The sequence below is a fragment of the Pseudochaenichthys georgianus genome, chromosome 22, assembly GCF_902827115.2.
Source record: "Pseudochaenichthys georgianus chromosome 22, fPseGeo1.2, whole genome shotgun sequence".
In the NCBI taxonomy this organism is placed as follows: domain Eukaryota; kingdom Metazoa; phylum Chordata; class Actinopteri; order Perciformes; family Channichthyidae; genus Pseudochaenichthys; species Pseudochaenichthys georgianus.
The window spans coordinates 24,946,909-24,958,961 of NC_047524.1; the positions used below are offsets into that span (position 1 = coordinate 24,946,909).

The following is a 12,053-nucleotide window of genomic DNA, read 5'->3' on the forward strand; positions in this document are numbered from 1 at the left end:
GAAATGTAGAAGGATTAAAGTTGTGTCGTGAAGCCTCGAGTTACAGCCTTCGCGCTGTCCTTTCTTTTGGGAAAGATAAGTTGAATGGGAGGACAAATAAGAACAACTGAACAGTACATTTCTGGCATTGTTACATTAAACGTTAACAAACTGAAAACATTGTAAAAGCATTCAAACGCAGGAAACATAAGGTAGCCCTGAAGCATTCCCTACTTACTTGTCTGTTTTATTCTCATTAGGAACATCATTTACTTGAATCGGGCTTTAAGATGACTTCAGACTATTGATTAAGAGCAAACACTCATTAGCACACGTTTTAAAGAAGTAATCGCCTGAATTAAGTGTGAAGTAGTATCTCTTTCATATCTAGTTGCAATCTGTTGTTGTGCCCTGCTTGCCATTTAGAAAATAATTCAAATGTAAAGTACTTTGCATCAGCTTCCCTTTGTAGGCATCGCCACTTAGAGACATTCTTTGACATTGTTTCACTTTCGGACCATCTATAATTACATTTAATCATCCCTTTGTGTTTTTGGAAAGTAACATTTAAAATGTGTTATTTATAGTTTTGGATTGGAAGGAAAAATATGGTCTGTCAGCCAGCTGGAGAGGCGTGAGTCGTGCTGCCAGAGATCCAGTGTAACATTGTAGAGAAACAGGCATTGTTTTGTTAATTGTGCTGCAGCTGAGCAGCTCATTAGCGTACTAGTCTGCAGTGCCGTATCCCTGGTGAATGTTTGTTTTGGGGCTTTTAGACAAGCTAATGTGCAGGAAACGTACTGTATGTGAGGGTTTAGCAGAAAAGCTAATGTGGTTGTTGTGCAGAGTACGTAGCTCTGGTGTTGTGTATTAGGCTGGTGGTAGAATCTTTGTGTCCCTCTGATCTGTGTGTGATAGAACGCCGACCTTGATTGGCTGTATTGAGATAAGTTCTCCCTCTACGAGACGAATACCAATCAGTACTCCGTCAAATGAATGCTAAACTAGGGGACGCATCATAAAAGCTAAAAATGAAGATTCCTCCTTTTGGTTTCTGATTTATTTCAGGAGGAAACATTAAGTGATTGACATAGCAGACACAAGCTGCAGTAGACCAAAGAAATATGTTGGAGATTAATAAAACGTTGACATTCTGAAATTCAAGGCAGCATCAAGTAATTGTCCTCATGTTCCGCGACCTCACCCTGGCCACCCGTGCTCTGAATCGTGAACATGTTTGCCACCAACCACAGTTGAAACCTGCGCTGGAAGCCTGCACGGATCTCCCCACTGTCTCTCTTAAGCTTCCTTGTGTTGACTTGCCAGGGGTGGCTGTCATCCATTATGCTCTGGAGATTCTTCCCTGGCAGCAGCGCAGCATGCTTCCCCTCCCAGTTCCACACACTGAGAATAAAACCCTCACAATCCCTCTAGTCGCCAATGAAACCATCCATCATCTGCTATTTTAATTAGGGCTGTCAGTCGATTCAAATATTCAATCGCGATTAATCGCATGATTGTCCATAGTTAATCACGATTAATCGCACATTTTTGATCTGTTCTAAATGTACCTTAGAGGAATATTTTTCAAGTTTGTAATACTCTATTCAACATATGAGTGGACAAATATGCTTTATGCTAATGTTTATTATCATTTGAACAATGACAACAACAACCTCTGAACATTACAAATATTCGCCTCAATTCGACCTGGAACCTCTCTCATACAATAATACAATACAATACAAATGGTGTGTGTGTGTGTGTGTGTGTGTGTGTGTGTGTGTGTGTGTGTGTGTGTGTGTGTGTGTGTGTGTGTGTGTGTGTGTGTGTGTGTGTGTGTGTGTGTGTGTGTGTGTGTGTGTGTGTGTGTGTGTGTGTGTGTGTGTGTGTGTGTGTGTGTGTGTGTGTGTGTGTGTGTGTGTGTGTGTGTGTGTGTGTGTGTGTGTGTGTGTGTGTGTGTGTGTGTGTGTGTGTGTGTGTGTGTGTGTGTGTGTGTGTGCTCGAACGGGAGCTGCCTGGACGCTGCAATCATGTTGAGCGCACTATCCGTGCTGAGTGTGCTGACTTCTCGTACAATGTCCCGCTGTCTGCTTCCTGCATCAAGTCAAGTGCTCGGCGCAGTTGTGTGGATAGAGCGCTCCTCTGTTTTCATTTAAACAGCTCCTTATATCCGTTAGCGCAGCTAGCTAGCACCTGATGCTAACAACAACAATGCACGTAAGGTCTCTCTCTCGCTCGCTCGGGCCACACATACACACACCCTCCCGGTCCTCCAGATGGCCAGTCGGTGCCTGCCGGTGAGCGTGGAAGTGTGGTCTGCCGCAAGCGGGCGGCAGGAGCGGGGCTGTCAGCATCAGTTTGTAGATGGCATTTTAAACTCGATGCGCTCTGAAGCTACGGGGCGGTCGAGGAAAAAAAATACACATGCGTTAACTTGACAGCCCTAATTTAAATGTTTGAAAACGAAACCCTGTACCGCCACTGAAAATAAAGAGAAAGGGAGGTTAGTTGACAAAGTGTAGCATTTATTATTGCTGCTTTTAAGAGAAGGAAACATACATTGTTTGACATTGTTTGTTGTATCCGCTCCCTCCACTGGCTTCCGGTAACTGCTAGAATCCACTTCAAGACAATGGTACTTGCGTACCATGCTGCGAATGGATCTGGCCCTTCCTACACCCAGGACATGGTTAAACCGTACACCCCAGCACGTGCACTACGCTCTGCATCAACCAAACGGCTCGCTGCACCCTCGCTGCGAGGGGGACCCAAGTTCCCATCAGCAAAAACACGTGGGTTTGCTATCCTGACTCCAAAATGGTGGAATGAGCTCCCCATTGACATCAGGACAGCAGATAGCTTACACACCTTCCGGCGCAGACTGAAAACTCATCTCTTTCGACTCCACTTCGAGCGATAGAACTATTAACAAAGCACTGATATACTAATAAAGGACTGGCTTATCTAAAGCCAGTTGAGTAGCACTTGAAATGTTTTTGCTCTATGAAACCTGATGTACTTATATGATTCTGTTTTCTTCAAGTTTGTATTTTGTTGGTCGAACGCACTTATTGTAAGTCGCTTTGGATAAAAGCGTCAGCTAAATGCAATGTAATGTAATGTATAGAAAGCAGGGTGCAAAGGTAACTTTGTACGGTGGCCAACAGGTGCAAACACGTCTGTTAAGAGTAAGGATGTTGTCAATATATTTTAAATGACAAGGTCAGCTATGTTAGCTAGCTAGCTAGCTTACAGGGCATCTGAAATAATATCAGAAGGAATCATGCAATCACATTGTTGAAATAAGCAATAAAAACGTACATTTTAGGTAAATAAGGCCCCCACATACTTCCCGTGCGGACACTCCACCGCCCACCATATAAGTCAGCTGAAGTGCCCAATGTCTTTCCTAACTTTACTTTCGTGTAAACAGTACCTGCAGGGAGGGGTCTTCACCACTATCACCAAGTTACTAGTTTGTAACCAGGGTGCCTTGAAGTGCTCAGTGCAGACAGTCTTTACCTCCTCCACTGTCAATCCCGCCCCCACCTCCCTCCCATCCTCTCAGAGTTTCGGTTCAGACAGATGAGGGGAGAGGAAACTCATGTCCCCTCACTCTCATAGGACTGGCTCCAGGCAGCTCAGCATAATTGCACAATACACACACAAGGCAGACACTCAATTCACAAAATCACAGCAATGCAAAGTCCCTGCATCACTTGCCAAAAAAACGCCATGTTCCATTTGTATAAAGGGACTTGATTTCTTGGAAGACATCAAACTAAATATCCGGCTTTATTAGTTAACATGAGTAATCAATTTAAAATACACTGACGGTATAATCATTGTGGATTCTTTCAAACCATGCATGTGCTGAAGTTGTCCTTTGGAGCCTTTGAGTTTAAAAAGGACATTCTGCTCGTTTTCAGGTTCATTCGTGTATTTTTTGCTTCTAATGTGACATATTTACTTAATTTAGTGTTCAAAAAGTGCTTTATTTTTTTAAATGGCCCGCAATAGAAGTGCAAGTGTTACATAGTGATGTCATTTTGTTATGGAATTAAACAAAGGAGTCCAATGGTGTGGGAGTGTGGAAGAGGGAGCTTTAAAATGTGTACCTTGCAGACCATGTACATGCACAAAGATCTATATAACACAAGAAAGGGAAACCCATAAAAAGCACAATTTAAGTTTTTTGCCATCGCCATTTTGTTTATTTATAACCAAAATGGACGCAAACCACAACAAAAGTCTTGTAATTAACGTTTATAAACTGAGACAAAAAAAAATTCATAAAGCTATTTAAAGGCTTTTTAGTGATTTTGGATTCATGGGACTTTTCATTAATTCTATATGTTTAACAATCCTTTAACTCTGCAAAATAACAAACTATTCAGTATATATGTTGAATGCATTTTTGTCAAATCTTTCATTGGGAAATATTTTCCGGAGTTGTCTTATTCAGTCAGTAATAGGTGGTTTTACAATAGACAGGAAATGAGTACATAGCAGACTGAATTGTCATATAGAGGCAGCATTGGTCCTTGCCTCTCAGTTCCTGTGTGCATCTGGATATATCTGCTTGGTGTTTGTTTACCATTATAATGATAACGCCTTTGACTAAGCAGCAGCTGTGGCTTGGCAACTGCTCAACTTTCTCACACACACACAACTGACATGCATGGAGACAGCATGAAAGCAATTCTTATGTGAGCTGACATCTCTCTCTCGCTCTCGCTCTCTCTCTCTCTCTCTCTCTATCTTGCTCTCTCTCTCGCTCTCTCTCTCTATCTCTCTCTCTCTCTCTCTCTCTCTCCTTGCCTACAGATCAACCCCATGCTGAATAAGATCTGCCAGGAACAGAGTGCCCCCATGTCCAACAAAACCCAAGTGAAAGGGGGTGGAGGAGGAGGGGGCGGGGCCACATATGTGTTCAAGGTAAGTAGGTGATGATGGGCAGGCAGATACTTTTAGACTTTATATTTTGAGAACTGCATAATTTGTGGAGATTTCGTGTGTCTCGTAATAATACATTACATATTCAAATACAGGCATTGGGGATATTGACCTTGCTCTCTACCATTCAAGCTCTTCATATCACTGAGATAGTAGTTATTGTCTTATTGTCACTACTTTATCAATGAACATGACTCACTGGAGTTATGTGGTGGTTGTAATCTCACATCAAACAGAGAAGCTGACCAACATCCCAATAGATTTGTTCGAAAGGAAGTTACACTTTTTAAAATACCTGAATTTGCTTTCTTACACCATGGTAATGGAAAAATAATTAAAAACGTATTTTCAAGAAACGTTCCTTTCCTATTCCTTTGATGTGCACACACTAAATGTAACTGTATTAATGTATACATGTATATAAATACCCAGGTGGTAAAAGACGTATTCATCCCCCTCATCATCGCTGCTGGGGGAGGGGGCCGGGGCTACAGCAGCCTATCAGAGATGCAGCTGGAGCAGATGGACTATGACCCCAGCCAACCGGGACGCAACGGGAAGTCAAGTGCTGCAGGTTTGCTACACACAGCTTTGATGTGTGTGTGTGTGTGTGTGTGTGTGTGTGTGTGTGTGTGTGTGTGTGTGTGTGTGTGTGTGTGTGTGTGTGTGTGTGTGTGTGTGTGTGTGTGTGTGTGTGTGTGTGTGTGTGTGTGTGTGTGTGTGTGTGTGTGTGTGTGTGTGTGTGTGTGTGTGTGTGTGTGTGTGTGTGTGTGTGTGTTCACAAAGCAGTCAGAAGGAGTGCACTGCACACAATAGTCTCAATGTTGGCCCTTTCTATGCAGAGAGCCTCTTTGCATGAACAGTCTAAATCCCTTCTACAGTTCTAGTGAAATGATGAGTGTCCATACAGGGTTCCTGGTAACTAACGGGACTTATAATTGGGGGGGTGCTCAAACGTATTCACTTTGTGATACAGAAAAAGGAGGCAACAATGGCTTTGTCATGGATAATGACTGAATATTACATTACATGGCATTTAGCTGACGCTTTTATCCAAAGCGACTTACAATAAGTGCGTTCGACCCACGAATAATAAAGCTCCTTTACATGTCCTTTTTTATAAATGCATGAGAAAAAAATGATTATTCTATAAACTAATACAAACAAGTTCTCCTCTATCCCTCCTTTCTCAATTCTAACAATTTCCTTTTCCTCTCTACAATTGCCTTTGGATGCACCCTGAGGCCCCCCCGATCAGACCCCGGTAGCTCTGGCTGACCCCTCACAACAAATCACTCATACTCTGCCACATGGATAATGGCAATCGGATGCAAAGAAAAGGCAAATTGCACTTTATGAGCACTGTAATACCATTAACACAATGTCTGTTGTGAATCAGATGGGGCAGATAGAGGGTGCACATGATGCACAATGCACCCGTAGTGCGTAGTTTGTCTACAGTTGTGTGTTTTAGTGAGAGAGCTTGGTCCAGGGAGAAGCATATAGTGAGTGTGTATGAGGTGAACAGATAACTAATACCCCATCACAGAACTGTTGTATTGTATTCAGCTCTGCATGGCCACAAACTAATAAGCCCAGTTTACAGATATCCCAAAGTGGAAGTGTTTATTTGTGTGTCTACCTCAACACAGAAGGCATTTACCTATGCCTTAATTCATACGTTTCATATGCGTTCCTACTCGCTGTGCCAGTGTTTGTGTTGTGGCTAAAACAAAACAAAGCTAGGGCCTGCTCGTAATTATTCATATGGATCCCTGTGTATCCCGTCATCACCGGTCAGAACTACCAGTGTGATGCTACATCCATGCCGGCTGCATTATTCATGTGGTCTGAGTTTAGAATTGCCCAGAAAACATTTCCTCAAAGCCCATGGTTTACTTTTGAAGGAACTGGTGAATGAAAAGTCAAATATTCAGCATTTCCGTGTGGTTTGTTGCTAATGTGGTGGGATATTTGTTTTTGTTTCTATCTCTCAGACTTCAGAGAGGGAGGAAAATGAAAGGGGAACATTTACTTTTAACTTTATTAGCTATAACTTTAATCTCCTGTTACCATGGTTTCTTCAAAGGGATTTATGTTTCTGTGGTCTCTGCTCTAACCAGTGTTTAATAAGTTATTGCAGTGTGTGTGTGTGTGTGTGTGTGTGTGTGTGTGTGTGTGTGTGTGTGTGTGTGTGTGTGTGTGTGTGTGTGTGTGTGTGTGTGTGTGTGTGTGTGTGTGTGTGTGTGTGTGTGTGTGTGTGGTGTGTGTGTGTGTGTGTGTGTGTGTGGTGTGTGTGTGTGTGTGTGTGTGTGTGTGTGTGTGTGTGTGTGTGTGTGTGTGTGTGTGTGCGCGTGCGTGCGTGCATCATCTTTCCAGAACATTTTCCCATTGAAGAGCTCTTTCTGTGTCTTTCTCTCTTTCTTCCTTTTCGAAATGAATATTTGAATTTGTCTCGTGTGAACTCTGGACAAAGAATCAGTTCCACACATTGTCCAGATAGTCCTGGTCAAAAGTGCTCTCACTTACTCTGCTGCTCTGCTTGTAATTTGGTCATACAGCCAGTTTCTTGCCATCCTTTGATTTTGTCTGATGACATTTTTGACGTCAACATTTACAGACCAAGATTCTCTAAAGGGGCCTCTTCATGCTTTTTGGGGTTTCCCCCTCCTGTAGCGTGTTACATAGGTTTGTGTGCATGTAAATGGTCTGCAAAGGCTAAAATCCCAAAGTTCCCTCCAGAGGGAGTTTCTCTCCCCCCTCTGCCTGAAACACCTCCATTGGACTCCTTTACTTACTTTTGTAACATAACGACTACGTAAAACTAATGCTTCTATTGATTAGCATATTGGCTAACACATTGTACGTGATCTCTTAGCGGTTGACCAATCACAACAGTGCAGAGGGTTCAGGTCAGTCTCAAAATAAATACATGTTTACATTGATATAAAATGATACGTTTTAGTGTGTGTATTGAAACATATGTGTGTGGATGCAGACATATAAATTACATTTGTGAATCCTTCCGTGTGCATTTATTTATTTTGAGACTGATCTGACCCTATACAGAGCCAGCCAGCTAACCAATCAGAGCAGACTGAGCTCTGGTTTCAGACAGAGGGTGAAAAGAGGTGCTGCAGCACAGGCAGTATGAGACAAATAAAGAGCTTTTTGAAAATTTAAGCATTTAGAATTAGAAATGGCGTCTTGTCGTCTCTCCAATTTGAAATGTTTTGTTCTTCCCCCTCAGGTTTTAGTTTTCTTCCGGTTTCCCACCAGCTGGAATAGAAACTCGCCCACAATCTGGCATTAAAAGCCTGATGCCATGCCATTGTTCCTGTAACCCAGAGAATACAAAATAAATTACAGACTGAACCGAAAGCCCATTTGTCAGACAGTCCATTAACAAAATCACAAACGCCCATTTCGCTGAAGGCCCATTGTCCCAACAAAAAAAACTCTACTTGCGATGCAAAAAAAGTGCATGGCTTATTATTATTCAGATTGAAGGCGAAGGCATGACCCGCCCCTCTCTGCCTCTGCGCTGGTGATCCTGACATTTGCGTCCTCACACAGCGCTCCTCCGGGTAATGTGTAGATCAGGGGTGGGGAACCTCCGGCCCCCGGGACGTATACGGCCCGCGAGACCATTTGGTATGGCCCTCGAGGTAATTTATAAACACACGCAAAAAAAAAAAAATTAAAGAAATCTAGACCGCAAAATAATTAAACAAGCGAGTGCCTGTTTTTCCTGGTAACGGTCATGGTCCTTGAACACAACACGAGCCTAACGTGTCATTACGTGGTATATGTCTCGTCTGGCAGGGGTGCAATTCTGACGGAGAGCACCAGAACGCCGCTCCGGGACTTGGCAGTACCCATAAATCCGTACCGGTCCGTACACATGCTGCAGTTTTTGCGTGGCTGTGTCTTTAGTTGAAAGCCCAGTGGTGATCTGTTCATCTGTCATACTGATCATACAGTCAATAACTTTGTTGTTATTAGCATCTGGTTAGCTAGCTATGCTAACGAATATAAGAAGCGTTTTCTCCAACCAGTGAGGTAAAGGCACATCTTTATATGATCATTATAGTTATCAAAAAATAAGAGAATGAAGTAAACAGGTATAAAATACTATATGACAGTACAAAAAAGTTGTTATTAATAAACAAGAATAGGCCTACAGTTTGAAAGGGGAGTGATTTGTAAAATATCCATAAAGAAAAATTCAATCTGCTTACGGTTCTGTTTCAAATGGGTGTTGAGAGATGTTTCCATAGATCTCTTCATTTTGCTCTCAAAGTGCACCAGATTGATGCTTTCAACTTCAATATTTAAAAATAAATCTTCCCGGGGGAGCATGACCCCCTAGAGGAGGTTAGGTCCCCCCCCCCCACACTTAAATCATGTCCATGGATAGGAAACTAAATACATTTGCACACATCTTGTGTCCATATCTTTCTGTTTGGTGGTCATGCCACAACCGTGCACGTGCATGCATGCGCGAGTCATGGCAAGATATCTGGATGAAGAGGTTGCTTTTTATTTGCACAGCATGAAAGAAAGGCCAAATGAAATGGGCTGTGATTTTTAAGCAGAGGTCAATAATTTGTGCGGCCCTCGGATGATGTTGAAAAAATTGAAATGGCCCTTGAGAGGAAAAAGGTGTAGATCATTGCAGAGTTGCTGTGCATATCTGAGTGCAGTCCTTGCTCCACAGCGTGTTACTCCACATCATGTGACAGGGTTGTTGTGTTTGTTGACAGGTGGAGGCGGAGGCTGGAACAACACTGCTCCTGTCAGTCAGGGGGGCAGACCTCTGGTGCTGGGGGGTCAGGGAGGGCAGGCCTGTCAAAAGTTCTGGCAGACTCGCGGTGGCTTCGGGGGCGGCGGCGGGGGGTGTATGTCCGGGGGCGCTGCCGGAGGATACAGAGGTTAGTGCAAGAGATCTGCAAGGTTTGTCTAGAACGTCCAGTGCAGGGAATTACACAGCACAAGGCATGAAAAGATACACGAATAAAAACGTAACACAGAAGTAATGCAAATAATAAGCAAAATGCAAATACCGGTAAACGTTAGATTACACTGGGGTTTATCACACACTTCATATCTAAACATAATCTACCATGGGAATGTGGCGTGCTAGCTGCAGAACACAAATATACAATACAAATATAAATGTTCTAGAAATGTGTTCACACAATTCGGATAAAACAAACTATGATTGTATTTCTGTATCAGCCACCTTGTAATTTGTATGTCTTTATTTAAGAGACAGCAAAATGTAAAGAAACGGGAATAGATACAGTCAAAATGTTGTTGATGTCCATGATGAAAATCCCTACCAAGCAATAATGGATAGAGACAATAGAGAGAATCTACATAATGGGAACACTGACATGTTTTCAGATTGCAAAAGCACAGAATATAAAAAAGCATGTTATTTATGAAATGGCACTAAAGTGTTGTCACTGTGCTCTCCATGATTCTAGGTGGTAACACCTCGCTGGATGACAACCCCAAACACGATGGTGACGATGGCACCTCCTTCCTCGGCCCAGAAGGAGAGCCCTTCCTCTACCCGCTGAAAGGTAATGTGACACACTAGTCATTTATATGCAGTGTTTGATAGCGTTGTGCTTTTTGAGGTTTGAGGGTCTATGTATTTGTACTTTGAGAAAAGCTGTCTTTGCTGTTGACATATTAACTCTTAAATAACCACACTTATAATCACATTTATATATATGTATATATATTTGGAAAATACTACTTTCTACATTACACCTAAATGAACCCTTAGATGCATAAGTGGGTCGTTTTTTACCCGGTGAGGTGGTTTTCTCAGAGTATCTTTGTAATACAAAATTTCATCATTTCATATTCCAGCTATTCCTCAAAAAACATGTTTCGGATATCATGCCATTCAAATTTTAAATTTAAATGTTATACATTTTAAGAAATTGTAGTTTTTGTATTACTACCCCAAGCTTCCATAAGTGGGTCAAAAACATTTTTTTTTCAAAATGTAAAATTATAAATAGTAAAACATTTAATATAAAAATATTTCTAGTGTGAACCAAAATATAATATTACATATTATACAAGTGATTTTTCTTAACCAAAATGACAAAAATGGCATAAAAACACACATTATTCTAATACGGGTCCTTTTTGACCCACTTATGGAAGAGTGTAGGGTCCAGCCACTCGTGCATCTAAGGGTTAAACTGTATCAAACTCATATAACAACATTAATATGCCCCCATCACTCCATTATTACACCCATATTAAACCCATGTTACACATGGTCACAGCTTGTCAAATGACTGCTTCCCCCGGGATACAGCACTAGAAACAGTGTGAAAAAAAGATGACCCTTCATACATCATTTTAAATATCCTTTTTCCTCAGCGATGTAAGAAAACAGGAAAAAAGGAGAAGTGGAAAACTGAAGTGCCTTTTTTTAAATTGTCTTCCATTAGGGCAAAGTACGCACTGATTTCTCTCCCATTGAGCTTGAATAGGCTGATGCTGTCTGCTCCTCTCAACTGCCACAATCCTCATTTCGTCATTACACTCACTTTATTTCCTCTGGTGGAACAAGACTTAGGAGTGAATACCAGCTCTGTCAAAGTGGTATACTGGCTTTTAAACTTCACAGAATTGTATTCACATTCCACCGTGTGGAAACCCTGACTGGTGAACATGCTGAGATGTTCTAGTTTCTCTCGTTTCTGGTGTCATTTAAAGAAGAAAAATCGATTTCCTATTTTAGCTATTTAACCTAAAAAATGAATAAGAAGATCTAAACTAAAGGGGACATAGTATTCCATATTATGTTGGTGTTTTTATGTTAAAGATCCATCATCTTTCTCATACCTGCTGAATAAAGCTGTATATATTAAAGATACTCATATGTGGGGCTCGTATATCGTATGTTCTAATGAGCCAGCTCGTGATGTAAGAAGATTACATTTATATTGGTTGTTGCTCACAGGTTTTCTGACCAAGAAGACGTACCATCACTAAATGAGTGAGATTTTCATAATACACCCCCTTTCAGATACAACTGTAGTTCAAACTGTGTTTTTCTTCCAGCAACAGCTCCTGGATGC

At 41.7% G+C, this 12,053-nt stretch overlaps 1 protein-coding gene across 1 annotated transcript in view; it reads left to right on the forward strand.

Moving 5' to 3' along the window:
• LOC117468194 (ALK tyrosine kinase receptor-like) overlaps positions 1 to 12,053 on the forward strand; it is a 547,997-nt gene that overhangs the window by 504,453 nt on the left and 31,491 nt on the right. Inside the window, 4 exon segments of the mRNA XM_034112221.2 lie at positions 4,810 to 4,920; positions 5,371 to 5,512; positions 9,705 to 9,872; positions 10,431 to 10,529. Coding sequence (XP_033968112.1) covers positions 4,810 to 4,920; positions 5,371 to 5,512; positions 9,705 to 9,872; positions 10,431 to 10,529 — 520 coding nt within the window.